Below are 22,747 nucleotides of genomic sequence, written 5' to 3'. Positions count from 1 at the left end.
AGTGAGTTAATGCTGGTTTTTCGGTAATTATTTATTTATTCAATTATATACCAGTAACGTTGTGGTGATTATTTATTGATAGCAGTCGCTTTGTATTTGATTTTAAATTCAAATAAAAAAACCCCAATAAGTGAAAAAAGTAACTAAGCATTTTGCATTTCTTTTGTAATACTTTGCATAACCTTCTGTTAATCAATGTCCAAATTTCTCCTTGGACCACCCAAATTTTCTCGCAGACCGTTGATGGTCCACGGACCACCGGTTGCCGACCGTTGCTCTAGACTTTTTGCTGACAGACTATTAATTTTTTACGCATTTGGATAGTTTTTTGGTAAAGAAAATCTTCAAGAATGCAATTGCAATAAAAAGTGCCTTTAATGATTTTTGGATTCTTGTTCTTGTGATTTCTATTGCATTAGGAGAAGTGAATTAACATTGGTGGAAACTATTTTGATCGAATATGTTAGTTTTAAATTAAATAAATGTTTAAAGTCATAAATAAAAATTGGCCATTCAGTTGCAACAACCTAATACTCAAATTCTAAATCATATATTAGAGAAAAATTATTTACCATTGATAATTAATCATCATTTAATTACCATTATAAACTTATATTCAACAGCATTTAATATTATTCTTGATACAACTAAAATACACAGAAATTTATATAATAATAAATAAATAAACATTATATACATACTCTGCATACATACATATACAAACACATGTATACAAAGTATTCACTTTAACATTTATCCAGATACAAAAGAGAAGTTTTCAGCATTGCATAAATATATGAATATCATGCATTAGTTCCAGTGCAATGCTTACAGTAAAATAAATTATAGTAATCATTCAAAAAGAGATATATTAAACTACACAGTAGTTCTACAGAAATATATACATATATATTCCAAATGTAAGAACAAAATGAAAATTAAAAAACTAATCTTGATAATGTGGAAACACACAGTGCCAATGTCCTTATAAAAGAGCCATCTTCATGCAATCTGCTAATCAATAAAATAATATGACAATGTCTTATACTCACAAGCACTATTATGAAATGATTATAGTTTCACGACTGTACAAGCATTGTGTATAATTGTGCAGTGCTGGAAAAATCTCATGCTCCTGGATAAATGTTAAAGTAAACACCCTGTTTGTATGTGTTTATATACATGTTGAAAGTAATACAGTTTGTGTTTATTACATACTTGAAAAAGTGCTGGAGCCAGTCTTCCACCCAAACTATCTTTTCTAATAGGAGGTCTTTCTTTTAAAACGAGAGAAGTTATCTGCAACAAAACTAATAGTAATTGTTCCCTGTAAGAAAAAAAAGGATGTTAACAATACATCATGTTCTTAAACAAACATTTTTACATATATTTTTATAGAAAATAAAATAACTTGTAAAAATTTCACTTGATAGAAATTATTTCATGCCATTTTAACAATAGATCAACAATTTTAGATACTACACAAAACACAAATTTGCCTGAGTATGAGAATATAATTCAAACTTAATTTTCACACTTTTGCATATTATCAGTGTCAGTAATCATTGACCTATGTTCATTTAATCAAATACTTTCTGCATTTGTTTATCAAACGTTAACCTGTCAGCTGCGCACTCGATAATCCGAAACAACACCGCTGTTGCGTACAGGTTTTGTGGTTTTTAAAGTGGTTTTTCAATTTGCGATATCTCACTTAAAAATTGTAGTAGTTATAATCTGTTTGCAATTTTCTATCACGTATGTATTACACTTTACGATTGTTAACTTCAAAATATTATGTACGTTTAAAAAAATTAATAAAATTTAAGATTTTAAAATATTTAAAAAAATCTTTTTTTTATAAATTTTCCATTAATTTGTTACATACGTTACTTAGACATGTATATTTTCTGTCAAATAAAAAAAACTGCAGCTTTCTAAATCAACGTAGAGAAATAATACGGCCTATAGATTATAACGCCGATCGGCGTGGGGGGGTGGTGGCCTTTCTAAATCTAGGTTAATACACTTTTATTACTGATGATGTGTATTTGATTCTATTTATACGTTATTTAATTTATTGTACTAATAGTAGACTATAATAAGCGATTATTACTTTATTATATTAACGACTATACATGTATATCTTATGTATTACGGAAGTACCACCATAACCGGAAGTACTTTGTTTTTTGAAAGATTTATGGCTGAATGGCTTAAAAAACAAGCTTATTTGTTAAATAGGATAAATATACATAAAAATTTATTAAATTCATGCTAAAAATAGATAAGAATAACGATTTATAATTGTTTGTTTACGTTTGTAGCTGACAATGTAGCTCGAAGTTGGTATAACTTTTTCCAAGAAAGTTCCCACCCCACAAACCCAAGTCAATGCTTATTGGTCAAAGGATAGTCATTTAGCTATAATATACCAATTAGAACTTAACGGGCATGCTAACTAGGATTTTATTGTCAAATGAACAAAAGAAAGGTCTCCCATAGACTTAACATGGAATGGAGGAGTTTTGTGCCTAAATTTAAAAATACGGGGTGGTAACAAATATCTTATTCGTTGAAACAGACTTAGTCTATGTAGATAAAAGCCAATCAGTGCTTAAATCGCCACCAACTAGTTAATTACGAAAAAAAATTGACAGTTACTCCAACTGGAGTACTCCGCAACAGTTTAACGAAAACCGGTTACTCCAATAGCACTACTCCGCAAACAACTGGTTAATTCTGACATTTTCAAAAATAAATTTTAAACAAAACTGAATTTCAAATATTAATTAATAATCAAACTTTATGTGTATTGGGTTGCAATTTTAAAAAATTGTAGACCTATAAATTCCCATTGTCATCCGTCCGTCTTTCCTTAATCTCGAGAATGGAGTTAGCTAGATGAAATCCAAGACCAGATATGGAAACCATAGGGGCAGGAGGCCCCAATTAACTATATATCAGCTTCTAATGAAAACTGGAAGTCATGTTATTTCAATTCAAAAAACTTTCCCCTGAAAGAAGAATAGGACAATTAAATGATCTAATTCTCCTTAATAGATGACTGGCATGACTCTATTGTTAAAGGAAAAGTATGATGTACAGGGGCAAGACACTACAGTACTGATTTGAAGTGGAGAGCATATATTTTAAATTAAATTAATTAAAAATATGATTAATAAAAATTGTAGCCCAGCATTGTGATGATGGTCACAATAAATAATTGCTCATTAATTAATATATTTGCTTAAAATCATATGTTATATAACTAAAGTATTTCCCTTTAGTACATTCTACAAGAGCTAGGAAAATATCATAAATAAATATAATACCAAAACAATAGTTATCAATAAATTAAAATATGTCATTACTATAATTATTGTGTTAACACTAAAATAATTATAATTTTAGCATTAACACATATTGACATTCAAAAAACTTACCATGTCTTTTTCTCCATTTGAACATTCATTACCATAAAGCGATAGATATTCAAAACTCTTTTACACATATCAACCTAAAATACAAACTTACATTTGTTAATGAGAATACACTGCTTTTGCTTTGTTTTAATTTAATAGTTATTAAATTATTAAAAATAACTTCCAAATGTTACATTTTCCCAATCTCAATTACTATTAGTTAACAATTAAATGGTCTAACCCTGGATATCAAAACTGAATTAATGATGCCATACTTTCATGTATAAAATAAATTGTCACTAAACAGAATAAAAGATTACTACGGTTCTGATTAAGTATCGACAGAAAGTTGAGATATTTTGCTTTAAAGGGTGTATATACTAATTACACAATCTTTAAAGTAAAATATCTCAACTTTAAATAAAGGGAGGTTAGACCACTGTTAGGCTCAGCCTTTCAATTAAATCTATACAAAAAACTAATCTATATATTTAAAAAGAAATAAAAACATATTAAAAATGACAACTAATTTATAACTACATTAATAAAAATTATTTGTAATGTGTACCTGTTCATCCAAAAGTAAATCTTTTTCCGGTGATATCTCTAACAAAAACACATTTGCAGCATTAATGATAAAAACTTGAAGTGTATTCTGTAAACCAGCACGAAGATCACTTAAAATTGCTTTAATGTAAGAATCTTTTCTTAATCTTGCAAATGACATGGACATCATTTCACTTTCATCCTAAGAAATGTAATTAAAAGATTATACACATTAAAATCTTTATAATCTTATTCATTTAATTAATGCACAACAACAATTAGAATTATTATAAATGTCAATATAAAAAAACAAAAGTTCATATTTTTACAATAAATAAACTAATAAAAAATAATTTAAACTTTTCATTTTTTTTTTAACTCTTCCACCACTTGGGCACTAAAACAGCTCTTTTTCAAATAGTCATAGTGAGTTTGGCCAGGTCTGACACGGCACACCCAGATGGTAAGGGAGAGGGCTTGATGCATGAAAAAATTCCTGGAGGGTTTAAACACCCAAATTCAATTTCAGATCTCCCAGAATAGTAGCCTGGGAGATCTGAGATTAAATTTAACTGCTTTGCCTTAACTGCTTCAGCCATCTTTACTATAGTAAACATTATTAATAGATATACTAACTACTTAGAGACAAACATATAATAAAAGAGTGGAAAGATAAGTAATGTCAATTTAAATTTTCAATATACAATAAAATGCCTCGCCAAGAGAACTGCATTAACAGAAGAGCAAGATCGGAAATGCAGTAAATATGAAAAAAACAGGTACTGGAACTAACACATCTTGCTACATATTCATCAATCTTTAACTTTAATGGAATAACATACACACAACATCGAGGAGTGGCAATGGGAAGTCCTGTTTCAGGGGTATTATGCGAGATGGTCCTAAGGACTTTAGAGAAAGTAATCTTATCGAAATACACAGTATGCATTTTAGTATATGTATGCTATATTGACGATGTCTTGATTATCTGGAAAGAAAAACCAGACATTCAACAATTTATCAGAGATGTCAATTCCAACAAGTTTGGCTTAGAGCTCAAACTAGAACAGGAGAATGATAAAAGTATACATTTCCTAGACATAGCAATAGAAGTAGAGAAAGGAGGGGAAATCACTACAGAAGTTTACAGAAAGGTGACTTATAACCCACTGTTAATACCATGGACCTCCCATGATCCGGCAAGCTATAAAATAGCAGCATTCTGAGTGCTTATAAAGACAGCATACACACACTGCAGCAATCCACAAGACAGAATTAAAGAATTAGATCACATCAGGCAGTGCAGTGTCAGCCAGAATACAATAAAGGCCATTATTAACAAAAGAAGAATAGACGATAATGAAGGTAATGAGCGGAAAAGAATACACTGTAATGGAATACACAGGACCTCTAAGCAATATTTACAAAGAAATAGGAGCAACAACAAACAAAAAGATAATTTTTAAAAGGAATCCAACAATATACCAGATGCTATGCACAGACAAGGAAGACATAGACCAGAGGATGATTCCAGGAATATATAGAATACCAGTACAAGATGAAAGACAACAAAAAAGAGCTATACTACATTGGAGCCACAGGGAGGTCATTAAAAGAGAAGCTAAAAGAGCATAAAAGGTACATGCAGAACGAGCAGCCAGTCACCACACTAGCAATGTATGTTATAGCAGACCCAACAGAGATCATAGTGGATTGGGAAAGAACTAAAATAATACAAAAGATCCAGGACAAGAGACACCTGAAATATGCAGAAGCATAAGACAAACCAGGAAGGATTAGCGATAAACTTCAGAGTCGAGTAAAGTCTCAGCAGCTTGGAGAGTGGGTAATATGAACATTCTATTATAAAAACAAAAAAAGAGATGAACAGTTAAAGAAGCAGGCACAATGGTGGCCCTCTCTATATTAGCAGTTGTGTTAGTGTATTTTTGTATTTATTCACTTATTTATTTTATTTTAGTTATTTATTCATGTATTATATGTATGTATAGTTTATTTGTAATTCTTTATGTACGAGCCTGCGCACTAAACATTCAGGAAAATTCAAAGTTTAAATGTTCCAAAACAAATGTCGTTATATAAATTGGAATCATTCGATTTTTCTGTTCCTGAGGCCATTAAAACTGGACAAAAATGTTAGAAAAGTAAATTAAAAGGCTCCATTTTTAAAGCTTTTTGTGTCGAGGTGTGAGTATTAGTTCACTGCAGTTAGAGAAGAGTCTAAAGCATTCCTTAATAAAATCTGATGTATCAGAATATTTCTATTAAGCATAAATACATTGAAAATTGGTTTAACTTTGTTTTAAGTACTTGCATGAATCACTTTTCATTACAACAGGAATCTATTGAAAGTATTGAATATTAAAATATTAGAAATTTATATACTAATGGCATAAAAATCTCTGAAAATACCATTTATAGTTTAAAATTTTTTAATTATTTGACAGATTCTTCATAACTCTACAAATAAATTGTACTTAAATTATATAAAGATAAAAATTTTGACTTTATATTCATACAGTGAGTAAGGAATCAAATGTTTAATGAGAAATAATGCACATATTGCTATAGCTACAATACTCTTTCCTATAGTAGAAACATGACTAACCTGCAGCCCCATATGCAAGTAAGAATCATTAGTGGGTGGCTTGTCAGTCCTATTTGTCACCTGCTAATCATTCTTACTCGCACTATGTTCAATTAAAATATCCAGAAACGTAATGCTTGATCACATGGCATGGAGTGTAGTAGTGTTTTGCCTTCATACATTACACTTTTCCTGTTACCAACAGGTTATGTATAACTAACCTTAAGGGAATATTATTGTTTCGCAATAACATGACTTGCAGTAGCATATCACTATGACCAGTGATAATTTCAACAAACTGTTTACATTTGAAGATTTTGAACACATGATAACCACATGTATGAAGCTTTAAATATAATTATCACCACCAGAGGAATGTTAAAATAAAAATTTCAATACAGTAGACCTCCCGTAACACAAGTTCATACAAGATGGATTCGTATAACATGGCAGAAAAATTGTGATCGTGTTCATATAACACACTAAAAGAGGCTCGTATAACACGGTAAAAGAATGAGACAGATTGTCATGGCCGACTCATGTCTCGACAGTATTGGTTGAATCTGGACCAATAGTGGACACTGCACAAACCACTGAGTTTAAATGAGCAGCGGACCTACTAAAAAACATTTATTATTCAATGACCATAAAAAGTTATATTTCTATTAATGATGTCTCCAAAGTTCAGCAAATTTTTCGCAGAAAGAATAACTTATCAGGAAACGCATCCACTGTTCAATGAGCTGCTCCGTGACGAAAACAAGCTTAAGCAAGGACGTCTTCGAACAGTGCACACTCAGTAAGTATTCCTACAATTTTTTGTTTACAGCATAGTTTATATGGATTATTCCCAAAAAATTATATGTGTTTTAGAAATGTTCGAGTCAAATTAGTCTAGAATTGATTGATATTATGGAAGAAAACCTTTCAAACAGCTGTACCCCCTAAACTGCACATGTGCCAGGCTGAGAACGGCTCATGTATTTGTAAAATCTAAGTGACTCGTACAACATGGAATTCATATAACATGGAACATATCTACCATGTTATAGGGGGGTCTACTGTATATAATATGTTTGCAATTATCAGACAAGAATTATATAGTGGTACCTCGTTATATTGTGCATTTAGGTACACAAACCAAAACGAACAATACATCAGATGTGCAATACAACCAATGTAGCTATCCATTTACTGACTAAAGTGCTTTTATATTTGGTAAACAAAAACTAACACAATATATATATCCAAACGAGCAATATAACAAGGAGCCACCATACATCTCACTTGTTGTTAAGATAACGAATGTATGAAAATAGATTACTTCTGCATTTCTCAGCTCTTTCTCTTCAATATATTCATCAGTATCAGGTTCATGCATAAATATGGGTAGTTCTGGAACCTATTAACAATGCAATTTCATTATTGTTTTATATGATAAAATATAAAAGAATTTAATAATAATAAAATTAAATAAACTGCGTTACATAAATATTTATTAATAACATGACGCACTGCTCTTGCATTATCCAGATAATACAAGATACAAGAAAAAAAAAAGACTGTTGTATTTGAATGTGACATTAAATACATACAATGTAAACAAAAAATAAATATTGAAAATTTTTTACATAAAATATAATAAAATATTATTAGACATTTAATATGTTAGATATGAAATGAAGATGAACTATACAAAAAAAAAAGGAAACATGTAGCACAGAATATGAAAAAAAGCATAACTAAAAGATTACAGATTAATGATAAAAGTAATCAATAATAATCAATAAAATGTTGGAAAACACAACAGTGAGGTGGAAGACAAATTTTTAAAAATTTCAACAGCATCAAAGGTATTAAATTTGATAATTAAAGCATGCTTCCTCCTAAAGTATCCCTACTCATAATGAAAATGAATAATCTGTGTTGCAGTATCTCGGCAGAAGTTTTCTTCATTCAAGATGACTATAGCTAAGCTGAGAGGAACACCTTCCAACAGTGACTAGCATGCCAAGATGAAAGGTACATAGGCAGTTAAACAGATACCATAAATCTTCAACAATTTTTCTTCTGAGTTCACATATGTGCTTGAATTCTATTACTGTATTATACTGCTATCCTAAGCAAAATACCTATAACTCAATTTTTTCATATTTAAAGGTTTTACTCCCTTTGACTTCATATGACTTAACAGTTCATAAGAAAAATGACTGTCTTGTATTATCATACACATAAAGTTAAATATTCAACAAAGCTAAATCTGCAATTCTCTCTTCTACAGTAGAAAATCTAGAAGAGAGTTTTATAAATGAAGTTATCAATGACTGTAAATATATAAAACATGATAAGTTACATGAATAAATTAAAAACAAACTTATATTTAATCTTAATTTTACTACATAAACCTTTCCTACAAGATTAATATGCATGCTTAATACATCTTTTATTTTTATATATTATTAAGATTTCACATATTCAATATATTAGTATAAAAATAAATTAATTAATGAATTTTTAAAAATTTTCTATTTAACAATTAAAACACATTAGAAAATAGTAAAATTTATTAAATTAAAATATTGCTTACATTTTTATATATCCAATCTTTGTACACCTGAACAACTTTTCTCATTGCATTTGCATGGCCAAATGGCAGCAGGAATGCCTGATATATATATACATATATAAAATATACACTAATGTATAAATCACACAGGTAATAGTTTTATATTATTTTTATATTTAATTATTATGACACTAAAATTTCCTGTTTAATTTGAAAAAATATATTAAAAATGTTTGCAATGTCTTCTTATAATTAATAAATTATGTAATGAATATTTTATTGTATTTATCAAAATTACAGTGTAAAAATTGTGTGCGCAATCACACACTAACACCAAAAACCAGCAACAAAAAAACACTGTAATAGGAAAACAAATGCTTACAATCGTCTTAAATGGTCATTGTCGGGTTTTAACTTAGTAAATTTGAATGGCAATCATGCATCCAATAAAATTAACATTGTCTTTATTTAAAAATTGCATTCTAATTGTGATCTCCATTCACATTTACTATGTAAAAACCCGACGATGGCCACTTAAGACTGTTTAAAATGTTTGTTTGCATATTAAAGTGCTTTTTGCTGCTGAATTTTTAGTGTTAGTGTGTATACTTGAAACGCATTCAGTTTGTTTATGTGCGCGCAAACTTACACCAATTCTGTGAAGTATAAATATGATTCATCCATCAGACTTTCATAAAATACATAATAAATAAATATGGAATAAAATTTATTAAAGTTTGAAATACATTCATGATAAAAAACAAAAAATGAAGTAATTATTACAGAAACACAAAACTCTTTCACAAAATAATGTAAAACTTTGCATATATCGTAAGTATAAATTAAAAAAAAAATGTATTGATATTTGTTTATATTATTGGCATTTATGTATTGTTTGAATTTTTTATTAAGCTATTAGGTTGATGTTATGCATTCCTAACATATGCAAGTCAAATAATAGAATTGTATCTTATAGAGGAAGTTTCATTCCAAAAGATCTAGAAAGTTTAATTACAAAATCTCTTATTAATATATTAAAGTTTTACCATACCCTGTTTCCCCGAAAATAAGACAGTGTCTTATATTAATTTTTGTTCCCAAAGATGCGCTAGGTCTTATTTTCAGGGGATGTCTTATTTTTTCATATGGTATGGCAGTTTCCGGCCACCAGGAGGAGCTCATCACAGCACACTCATACAGAACCGCAGGGACAGCGTACGGTATGGCAGCAAGCAATAGGCCTCTTGATGCCTTGCCTGCACATTTACAAGTGACAGCTGCGAAAGGGAACATCAGGGTTGGTGGTAGGTGACAGTCTTCATGTCCTGCATGCAGCTGCTCTGCAACGGATGGTGAAGGTAGGGGATAACAGCGGCAGGCTAAAAGAATCCCAGCTGCATGCTCTGGTGTCCTGTTTGGCAAGCATGCTTCCAAACAAAAACTTTGCTAGGTCTTACTTTCTGGGGAGGCCTCATATTTAGCAATTCAGCAAAACCTCTAGTAAGTCTTATTTTCAGGGAAACATGGTATTACTGTAAATATTTTTAAATGTTGAAAGTGTAGATTAAACAACAAATATAATATAAAAGTCAATAAATCTTTAAACTGACTGTACATAGTTTTGTTCCCAAGATATTATCATCATCTTTTTTAATTAAAAGCACATCTAAATATTTGTTAGTATTATCATCTGACATACATTACAATTTGGTCTAAATGACTAGGCTCAATTTCTATCCTTTCTAGACAAACCAGATCTGTAATGAGAGTGGTCAGCATAAATAAAGGATGAGAAACAGCATCTTTCTTACGATCCATGATCAATTATGAAATTCCAGATAACATTCAAATCCAAAACCTCCACAGAAATTGGCTGCATGGTTTATTATCAAGTTGTTTGTCTGAGTCTCTTAAATATACTTTAAATTGAAAACAAATATATTTTTATCCAAAAAAAAGAGTAAGTTTCGGCAGAGAAGAGCCTAAAAAACAGGCCGATTCATCTAATTCATCTAGCGTTTTTGGCTGAAGAAGGAAGTAAGATAACTTCAAATTTTATTTCTAATTGTTTACATTGTGATAATTTGTAAAATATCTTTTCACAACAATTAACATTAAAAATTTGATTAAAAAATCTTTTACTAGTGAATTCCTAATATTTTGTTCAAAGTAAAAAAATTTGTTGAAAAATTGTCATAACAGAATTGTTACTGCAGAAGATTTACCTTTAATAACTGCATCTAAAATGAAATAATTAATGTTCCTAAAATATTTTTAAGAATATCTCACCTGTCTAAATATTTCGTGTACTAAATTGACATTATCGTGAGTCGAATAGAATGTTTCCTTAACTATTGCATATTCCAAAAACAAGTGGTCCTCGTTTGAAGTTAATGAAACATTCGAATCTCGTTCTTGCAATGATATCGACGAAACTAAACTAGTATTCGACTGACTGATATCGTTATCGGTAGAAGAGTCTGGCAACTGTTTATCTGCAGTGTTATCTGCGTGATCTCTGCTGAAAACAAAAGTTTATACATCGAGCATTTACAATTCAGTTAATAATCGATTCCAAGATAGAAAATGTATTTTCAATTAACATAAAACACATTTAATACAATAATCTCATTAGTGTCTTACTTGTCAGTTTGTGACGGAGGATTGATGCTATCAAACTTTTTGGTGTGATGAGCAAAATTTGCCACCCATCGTATTACGGCAGACTGACATTGCAGAAGCGTATCTTTATGAATGAAACCGGATTCTTTGTTTTCTTGAATCGAATTCTCGTCTCTTCTTAAAACGGGTAGATCTAATTTTCGTTGAAAGAAGTTCTTTAAATATCTTTTCAACCATTAACTTTAGAAAATAATGCATTTTAACTTTTTATAAATAGCAATTACCTAGTGTCGGTTTATATATGCTTCTTGTCCATGACAATTGGGGAAAAATAAAAGGCAAATAAAATCGTTTAAATTTTTCAAATAAGAAATGAAAGCATTTTTGCTGCTTTCCTTCAGCTTTATCTTTCCATTCAATTTTTATTACCTGTAAGAAAATTAACAAAATTTATCTGCTTTTCTGAAAAACAATCAAAATTATTAAAATTTACATTATTTTATAAAAATAACTGGTTTCTTTTAACAAACTGAAAATAACTTTTATACACTTTCCCTAATAAATAAATTCATATTAATGATAATCTTAGTATCAGGAAATGAGTCAAAATTATATTTTTCAAATTTTTACATCTTTCAATTAATTTTTATCAAACATGAATGATAATTCCAATAAAAAAATTAATTTCTTAATCTGAAATTATAATTTGTTGAACAGAACACAACAAACTGGCTAGAATTTTCCATTTTATGGAGGATTACATTTTTATTAATGTAGGAAAAAGAAAAAATTCTATATGGAAGAGGTGGACCAAGTGCGAATTCAAATTTCTTTTATTACCTGTTTTAAGTTACTTGTAATTTTTTTGCATTTTATGTTTGGAAAGATGATGCATTATACACTACTCAAAGTATCCATTAATGTATTTTGATTTCTATTTAAGATAAATTAATATAATAATTCCTAAATAAATTTCTATCTCTAAAATAGTTTGCATAGACTTTGATTACCTTAGAACTGAACCATTCATATAAAAACCCAATATATTTCAATAATGATTTAGAATTTAGCTGCAATTAAATTCTACTTTTCTCAGCTGCTTTACTCAAGTTATGTTATGGAACTGATATTCTGAAAGTCTTCTATTTCTGCTTTAGATAGATTTATGCTTAAAACATAAAAAATCTTTCCATTTAGATAAGTTTCTGCTTTGTACAACATCTGTTTTAAGATAGCTTTTACTATATTTACAAATCATATTCTGTGCTGCTCTGAGATGTCTGTTAAAATTGAAATCATCATCCATTTCCCAGAGCATTGAAGAAATAATTTCTTCCAATTAATCATCATCAATCTAATCACATAAAATTATAAAAAATTTAATTTAATTTTATAAAAATTAAGAGAAAACTAAAGTTATATTTTCTATATTGCAACAAAATAGTATGTTAGTTCAATCCACAAATCATTCATTAACTTTTATAAATTTCAAATTAGTAACATACAAGGTCTTCCAAAAAGAATGCTACCATTTTAAATTATTATCTAAGAACATTGTAATTTATATTAAAACGTTGGAAAACTGTCAAAGTTTCACATTTGACCATTACAATTTCCCAATGTCTGCACCTTACATCATACAGCACATATCCAACCAATACTCAGATTCTTCCTACACTTGCTACATTATTCAGTTGTCACTCCTAACATGGCAACCACAATTCTACAGCTCCTTCAGATTACTCATGTCACACAATGACGAGTGATTCTGACTTTGCAAACTACAGAACAGAAAATGCCTTCTAAGGCATTTCTGCCTTTATCAGATTTGCTTACAACACTTCCCAGAGACAGTAGACAACAACATATTTGAATGCAGATGGTAGATTAAATTCAGATGGTTACTAATCACATACTTCTCAGATAATAACTAACATAATTACAGCAATTTAAAAATGATAGCATCCATTTTAGAAGATCCTGTATTGTAATATAACTTAAAACAGAATTAGATATCTTAACGTTGAATATTTATATTTAAAGAAGTATTTTCAACTCAATGAGTCATACTTAAATTACATGCTTGTTATTCCAAGCTTTTCCTTTCAATTCTATTTCTTTGAAATTAATTGTTTAATTAATTAAACTATTTAGCCATTTATTTATTCAAATTTTTGAAATATGTTCTATTCTTTATCTGGCGGTAGAATATCTTAAAATAATAATGAAAATTAATTAAACAAATTGAAAAAATGAAAAGAAAAATTTCTTTAAATATAATTATTCATTGTTAAGGTACATGTTCTACAAGTGAATATTTTCCTTACTCATATTATATCTTTTTTGTGTCAGAAAAATTTTCTGTTAGAAATTACATCTATATTATTATCCTAAATAATAATCTAAGCAATTTCGTGTAGAATTTAATTTTTTAATCTACATATTCATAAGATTTCCATAAATTATAATATATAATTAACCGATAATAAAATATTTTCTACAGTTCTTCAACAGTGAAAATAATCGATCATCTTCATAATTCATTACAAATATTAAAAAAACTGATTAAAAATATTTACCTGAGACACCATTAATTCCAAAAGGGAATCTAAGAAGAAACGAGTTACATCTTCGGGTGCTTGATCACTACTTTGGGAGGGAATTAATGCTTGTATTTCACCAGGATAAACAGGACCTAAAATTTTTATGATAAATTATATAAATTTAAACTGACAAATTAGTTTTTGTACGCAAAAACAATAATTCATTGAATCTGAACTAAGGAAATATTTCCCATTATTAACAGCACTACTAGAAATATTTTCAAAAGTTAATTTTCTTAAGAATATCTTTAAACAATTTTTTCAAATATACATATATATATAGCATGTATTTAAATTTCGGCCGCGACTCCACTAGTGTAAAAACGGCTGTAAAATCCCTCGCCGTAAAGGCTTTTAATCACGTGACCTATTTGCGTTTGCGCTCGGATTGCGGTGGAGGTCCGGCTAGCAAAGTTTTTACGGCAACGGTGCTGTCGAAGTTACGCCTGTATGGTTGTATACACGATATATTGATATATATAGACAATGATTACATTCTACGAGTTTTTTCTGTACTATAATTAAAAATGTAGTAAAAATAATATCTTTACTTTTATATATTAACTTTTATTATCATATTATTAAGATAATATACAGCACTCATAAGCTTAGCTTTTTTATAATATACTCCTCTAAATTGAAGGATGTTCCTTTGGCCGTCCATATCTCGTGTTTTAAGCATCCATTATTAAAATCGGGATACCTCTTGTCGTAGATACATGAATACTTTCGGATGTTTTCAACAAATCTTTCCAGATCTATTCTAGAATAGCCACAAGAGAACATACACAAAAGCTCGTTTTCCACCATTTTCGCACCATGTCACAATGACCTAGATTTCACTGATTTCTGATTGGTTAATGGTACCATTTTACGGCCGTATTCGCTTCGAAAGTTGAACACTACTCAACTTGCTTTTACATCAGTTTTATGACCTGCTCAGGCATAAAATATCATGGTCACGTGATAAAAAGCTTTTACGGCAAGGGGTTTTATGACCGTTTTTACGCTAGTGGAGTTGTGGCCTTACAAAGTAGTAATTATTTGTACTAGTGTTTAACAAACTTATTCAAAAGACACTAATCAAACATTAAGAGTAAAAATAACACTGATCAAAGACAACAGATCTTTCATATCCTATCAATAATGCAAGATAAATGAAGCACCAACACACAGCTTACAGCTTATTAAACACAGCTTAAACACAGCTTATTTCTCAAAAAATACTTGAACTGATTAAAAAACTGACAATGAATATACTAGACAAACTTCTGTTTTGCTTTTAGCCCATAGATACTTCTTAGATTACAGTTAAAGTTACAATTTTACAATCATACCATTAATAATCTCACAATTATTTGAGTTTATCATACATATATAACCTTTATTTCATTATTGACACTAAAAAATAATGAAAAAGTGGTTGTATATGTAAGATAAGCCCAAAGAATTGTGAGATTAGTAATGGTATAATTGTAAAATTGTAACTTTAACTGTAATCTAAACTGAAAATAAAGATACTAGGAAAATTTACCACTCATAAGATACATTCTTTCTTTTTTAACTAGAATACTTTAGTATTAGAATATACATAATTGAACTTGATTATGTTAATACTTGTATTAAATTTTTATAAAATGATTTGGTACCTATCTGTTAAAGTCCTGGATGGCATGACACACTGCATGTTGCGTTAAAAGGTCGCACCATGTCACTTAGAGAAATGATATATGCCAGCTTAAATGAGTGACCAAATGAATTATGTTTTATACAAATCAAAAACTGAATTAAGACTAATTTGATTTAATAATATTTAAGTATATATATTATACAATCAGAATATTTGCATTCTAAGAAATCAAACTTACTATGTACTGTTTAATATTATATGGTAATATGCAACTTAGTCTTTGATGTGTGCATTTATGTTGATGAGATAACTTGTGAAGAATGAATTATTTGATCAACATTTAGAATTTTTGACATAAGAAGCCGACCTTTTTCGTACTCTGTACAAAGTTGCTGTATTATATTTAGAATGTTTTAACAAAAAAGTGTTATAATGAATTATTTGTGTTATTTGTATTATTATTAAAAGTGTTATAATGTGTTATTTAAAGTAAAAAAAATCCAAAATGTGGGCGTAACAAAATGAAGGTGTTGGTATGTGGACAAATAGTTGGAAAATGTACTCCTTCAACATGGATAAACATACAAAAAATAGCACACTTTTTAATGTGTGACATCAAGAAAACACCTAAATTGGAATCAAGAAGATCATTTTTAATAAAAAATAAGTTTCATGATAACTTACAATCATTGTTAAATAATGGCATCTATTGATAAAACAACTTCCAACTAAAGAGAAGTACCAAAGTAATATTCCTGTAAATTTTAATTTAAGGAATGCTAATTAACAGATTTGATGCAATAACAACAGCCAAATTAATTCTTTATACTATTTATAAAAATCCAGCAATGAGTTGCTTAACTTTCTCAGCAACATTTGGTGGTGCCATCTGTTATCAAATTTTAAAATCTGTTATTAAAAACATTTATATTTTTAACTATTATAAAATGGAAAACACTTAATTTTGAGGGTAGGGATGGGTTTTATAAAAAATTGCTAATGCTAATAACCAGTAAAATCATCAAGTCCGACCCTACTAGAGATAAAGGCGCCCCCTTTTATTTTTGTTTGTTTAGTTAGGTTACAGCAATGCAACACTTGGGCGATTTGCATAGAGGGAATCCCTTCCAGGAGGTCTTTTTAAAAGGTAACTGGCCCCTATTCAGGCATTACAGATGTGGAGAAAACCCAGAAAACTCCACGTGGCCAGTCCATCCTGGTGAGGCACAAACCCACAACTGAACTCCCAGTGTTTAGTGAGTGGAACCGTTTGGTAACTGGTGGGCCCCTTGAGTTCCATACTCTAAAATTGTACATTATGTTATGGCAATCAAGAAAGTAAAGTATTTAAATTTTAAATTACAGATTTTACTTAAAATTTGCATTTATTAATATTTAAAACAAGACTGATTGTTTAAACTGGTTTGGTAAATATTCAAATTTTAGAAATGCTCGCACATTGAAAGCATATAACTGGAAGTAGAAACAGTTATTTATTAAAATGGCATTTAAAGATTATAGAAGAATAGCAGCAAACTGCAATAAAGTGAAACAAATTAAATTTTACCTATATCATCTTGATTCAATGATGCATAGAAAACTGAAGATTCTGAAAATGATTCTTGACTTAAAAATCCTTTGTATGATATATTAGACCACGACGGAGGAATCTGGGACTCGGGAATGATACCAGGAACCAATGCCATAAACATAATATCTAAGTCGTCGGGTGCATTGTCATTTAAAATCTGATACCAGAGAAGAAAAAGGCGCATTCCCTCTTTTCTTAACTGCAATAATATCAAGAAAAGGTAAAATAAAAATCAATTTTAATTGATATTTTTAACAAAAATGAAATAAAATTTGGGTAAGAAAAAAGACAAAAATTCATCTTATATAATTTAATTTAATTTCCTTTCTAAATATTATAATATTTTAATTAAATAAATAAAAACATTTATTCAAACTGTTTTATTTATGTATTGTTTACATAGCACAAACAACATTTCATGATTAATTTGCAAGAAAAATTTCTGCTAATCTGATGCAAGATTATGCAATGTGTGTTTACTGTTTAATCAAAAATTAAAATATTCCCCTAGCAATTACCTTAAAATGTATAATAAAAATGATAGGTCATTTGATATAAAAACAATATTTTATTAAAAAATATGCACAATAATTAGCATTTCTAGTGAACACATATCCTACCAAAAATCAATTCAACTCCTCTGAATTTTTTTAAAATTTAAATGTCATTCCAACTGGAAATTTGCACACCAAAACACAAATAAAAATTGATTTTATATATATATATATAATATAAAATAAACATAAAATCATTTGCCTACCTTTATTGAATTGCCAGGATGTAGTAGTTTTTTCATGATTCGTTGTAAGCTGTGTAGTTGCCATTTTTTATTCAATAATTCGGGAATCAATATCAAAATTTTCTGTATGGAAAAAAAACATTAAAAATTTTATTTCCTTCTGCAAAAACATTTTTAAATAATTCTATTATATTTACATACGTAATTTATTTATATAAGTAATTCTGTAATATGAATTTCAATAATTTAGAAAAATTCATTGTTTTTAACAACATTCAAATGTAAGAGTACTCAAAAAATCCTAAAACATTTATGAAAAATTAGGAATTAATCATGTAAAATATATTGTCTTTTATTAAATAATAATATTTACATGTAAAATAATACTTTATGTATTATAACCTTATTCATAATTAACATTGTATAAGAAGATACAAATACAAATTCGTGTAATTAAAAACTTTTCATAAACTAGAAGAAATAACACTAGAAGACAGCAGACAACCTTCATAATTCCAGCAAACAATTTAATTAAACTGACAAACATTTTCAGCCTCCTTTACAACTCAAAGCTGGTTTATTAAGGGTGCCAGAAATGTTCTTTAATTTAATCATTTTGCTGGAATTATGAAGGTTGTCTGCTTGTCTCCTAGTATCAACAAGAAATTTTATTAGTACACAAAGTATGGATTATCGTCCAGAAAAAATTTTCTATAATGCTTAGATTTGATCTGTAACTATGCTGAAAGAACAAGCATAAACTATGCAAAAAGATTTGCTTCAATATTATATTCTGTTGATATGCAATGAACTGCTGTTCTCATCACACAATTCGCTCCTAAGATAATGCTTTCAGGACATATTCTTGTAAAGATTAATATACATCTTTTAATGGTAACACAGTTCTAAGAATTTTACTTTATACTGCGCTACTAAGAATATCAAAACAACACTCATAAATTCCAGGAAATTTTGTTTGTCACAGACATTTGCAATAACATATGAACTATTTTTGTTGCTATTATTATTATTATTATTTTACTTTCAGATCCATAATTTCTGTGATGTACGAGTCTTTATTTAAAGTGACAACATGCTTTTATTTAATTTGTGTTGGCTACCAATGACAATATATTTTCTAGCTGTATGAATGATCCATTGTCAGACAAACACCATCGAAAGCCTTACTTCCTGACAAGGTTTGCAGGGACCAACCTAATGCATAGATGATGCTGCGAACAATATTCCCTCTAAGCTGCGCAGTCACGCACTGCTCAAGTTGTTGCCGCGCACGAGAATTTATGTGCCATGCAGGCGAGCATGCACACTGATTTGAATTGTTGTTTACTTATTTCTCACTCTGTCTGCAACATGATTATTGCTATGTATATTTAGATTAAATACATTAAATCATTGACAAAAGATAATATTTTCTATGGAAGTATGTTTTAAAATGAATTTTAATCTCTACTTTATAATTAATTATTTTAATTTTTATAGGAAAAAATAAGATTTTATACATATATATATATACATGTGCTCAGAATCTGCTCAGAAAAAATTTTTTTGCTCAGAGAAGAACATGTTCCGCTCAGCTACAAAAAAAATTAGAGGGAACATTGGCTGCAAATAGTTTGAAAGTGCTGGCCTTGAACAGTTCATTCTTTTCTTTTGGAACAAGTTAAAATTGCAAGAGCTTACGCCACTCAAACACATTGGGTGCTCCAAGAGTTTTCAGTGCCACCATTCGAGCAATGTCATCACTACAAAAGAGAAATGACACCAAGCACTGTCATGAAAGATAATTGGATGTGAATGCAACTGAAACCTCTTCCATCAAAATGCTAGATGTAGATGATTTTCTGGGAATTAACAGCAACAAGTAAAGTTTACTGTCCGTTCTTATAGTACAGCATGGGCCAAAAGAACTCCTTAGAAGTTGCAAGCAACGATCATCATTATTTTCAGCTTTCCAAGTTCTTACTGTAGTTTCCTGGGACGTGATGACAATGGATGCTGGCATTCACTTCATTGCCTTTTCAGCTTAGGCTCATACAATCTGCCCATGGACATGAAAGAAACTCTTTCCCCCTAATGCCATAACATTCAAGATATAGTCATGCAGTTTTCATCTGTTGCCTATTCTGCACATCAACGAAAGAGTGTGGCTATCACTTTGCCACAATATTTTGCATCCCCAGTTTCTTCATCAAGATGTTGAACACAGTTGAAAGCACTACATTCACTTTACAAATCAGTTCTTTGCTTATACATCAACAATCTTTCTCCAGTAACTTTCTGATGGCTCCAACATGTTTCGCACCTATTCTGCAGTGTGTCCACCACCATGCTCAAGTGTGGTGTTTGATCCACTGAAGATAGAATGAAAAAACTTCACCATCAAAAGCATAACACTTCCAAGAATTCTAAAAATGGTGCAGATTTGGTAAAGGGCATCAGTCAGGAAGTTGTATTAATTTTGTCACTTCAAAAAAAAATGCCTCATATCTATTGCAATTTGTCATATTACAGGAGGATATTAAACAGAAATTCAATAGAGAATTTCATATACCTGATTTATGATACTTCTTACAGATAATAAAATTTGTATACTTAGTTAATATATTTTAAAACAAATAGATTGATGCAAAATGAAAGGAGAAAGCAAGCATTAAATATTTTCCTAGTAATAGGACTATCTTATTTTAAACAAAATGTTATTTTATTATATAAACTCATATTCAAGAAAGTAATACAGCCCTTCCTCATTTAACAACCTATTTGTTTAACGACCACTCGGACCTAGAACCAGTTCTCCAGTATGGAGAATCCTCGTTTCTTAATCTTAGTTTTGTTCCCACAGTCAGTCGGTATTCACTCTGCAAAGAATTCGCAATCTCCAGGACTACATATTGTCTTTATAAATTTGCACTTTATTGTGCACTCCCATTTGAAGGATCAATGACTAAAATATTAATCTGAATATGTTTTTTTATTAATTTTTTTGGTGTATACTTTTTATAACTTTTGCCAATTGTATTTTATGTTCTTTAATACATAATAAATACAAATTAAAACAAAGTTATCAAGTTAGAATTTCCTTTAGACCTTCCTTTTACCCAGAATAAATAAAAATGATCAAGGTCCTGATTTATCAACAAATTCACTTAACAAACTTAGTCATAGGAACGGAACTAGGTCATTAAGCAAGAAGAGGCTGTGCACATTTTTTTAGAAATAAATCAATAATAATCAATACCTCCAATATGTAACGAATTACATCCAATTCTTCTCTATGAGCTTTATGCACTAAAAGAAAGAAAAATAATAATTAAAAATATACTTTAATATTCTTCAAAAATTTATAAAATAATCATTTATTTCATTGCATTAACTCAATTTTCATTTATTAACTTTTTATAAAAAGAAAAAAATTTGTAGGTATCATGTTTGAATAAAAACTGATCAATAATTTTGTTAGTAAAGAATATACAAAATATGTAGATTATATGTGAGACAATCTGAATCTTCATTCAGAGACCCATTTACAAATTCAAAATTTATCCGAACTGTAATCATAATTCGTATAATTCATGTCAAAGAATTTTTATAGAATGCAAATTAAGTGAACTTATGTAATTCATCATTTTATAACTTAAGTCTTTGCTACAGTATATTGTAATTCAATTTGCAAAATCAGCTATATTCTAAAACAGGTTCTTAATCTTTTTTTTACCCCTTTTCCAATCAAGTGAAGGTCACAGATCTCTTCTCAGAATGCAATACATCTAAAATATAAGTTGAAATTCCAAGCTCATACCTCTGAAACTTTTCTATGAACCCTTTGGGGTCCATGAACCCTGGTTAAGATCTGTAATTGATTATACATCTGTGTTGAACCTAAACTGTGTAAATTTTATCATAGAATTAAATTTAAAAAGTTCTTTTGTGTTTAATTTGCCTATTTGAGTTAAATGTAAAATATAAATTTATTCAAATTACTTTATAACAGTTATATGGTAAACTTACGTCTAAAATTATAAATTAATCAAATGATTAACTCTACATTCATTGGATCGTAAAGCAGTGGTCACACCAGTGCAGGCAACTGCAACTGCAACTAGCATGAGTTGTGCATGTCTTGTCATGGTAACATTGTTCATTGGCATTGCATCTTGGAAATGTGACCTTATAATAAATCAACTTCCATTTTGTTTGCTATTGTCATCATTTTTTTAATGCAAAGGAATGTCATTTACAAATGATGGTACTTTTTACTTAGTTCTTTAGCTATATTTAACATAATATTGTTGTTACTAAACTAAAATCAATCAACATTTTATAATTAAAACACTTACATCAATGGTGAGACTTTTGCTTATCTCATGCCATGCCTGTGCTCTTATCTTTTCTTCAA

The 22,747-nt window shown here is 29.2% G+C and overlaps 1 protein-coding gene across 1 annotated transcript in view; it reads right to left on the bottom strand.

Annotated features, from left to right (window-relative positions):
• The window catches only part of LOC136978869 (ral GTPase-activating protein subunit alpha-1), a 72,712-nt gene that overhangs the window by 37,250 nt on the left and 12,715 nt on the right, over positions 1 to 22,747 (bottom strand). The window contains exons 3-14 of the mRNA XM_067274691.1: positions 21,590 to 21,639; positions 18,352 to 18,453; positions 17,568 to 17,790; positions 14,347 to 14,462; positions 12,052 to 12,196; positions 11,789 to 11,960; positions 11,435 to 11,666; positions 9,167 to 9,244; positions 7,904 to 7,981; positions 3,994 to 4,173; positions 3,447 to 3,520; positions 1,219 to 1,327 (exon numbers count right to left, since the gene is read on the bottom strand). Coding sequence (XP_067130792.1) covers positions 1,219 to 1,327; positions 3,447 to 3,520; positions 3,994 to 4,173; positions 7,904 to 7,981; positions 9,167 to 9,244; positions 11,435 to 11,666; positions 11,789 to 11,960; positions 12,052 to 12,196; positions 14,347 to 14,462; positions 17,568 to 17,790; positions 18,352 to 18,453; positions 21,590 to 21,639 — 1,559 coding nt within the window. The remainder of the gene's footprint in view (positions 1 to 1,218; positions 1,328 to 3,446; positions 3,521 to 3,993; positions 4,174 to 7,903; positions 7,982 to 9,166; positions 9,245 to 11,434; positions 11,667 to 11,788; positions 11,961 to 12,051; positions 12,197 to 14,346; positions 14,463 to 17,567; positions 17,791 to 18,351; positions 18,454 to 21,589; positions 21,640 to 22,747) is intronic.

The sequence above is a fragment of the Centruroides vittatus genome, unplaced genomic scaffold (assembly GCF_030686945.1).
Source record: "Centruroides vittatus isolate TY-2023 unplaced genomic scaffold, ASM3068694v2 contig_559, whole genome shotgun sequence".
Classification (NCBI taxonomy): domain Eukaryota; kingdom Metazoa; phylum Arthropoda; class Arachnida; order Scorpiones; family Buthidae; genus Centruroides; species Centruroides vittatus.
This window is presented reverse-complemented; position numbering and strand designations above follow the sequence as displayed.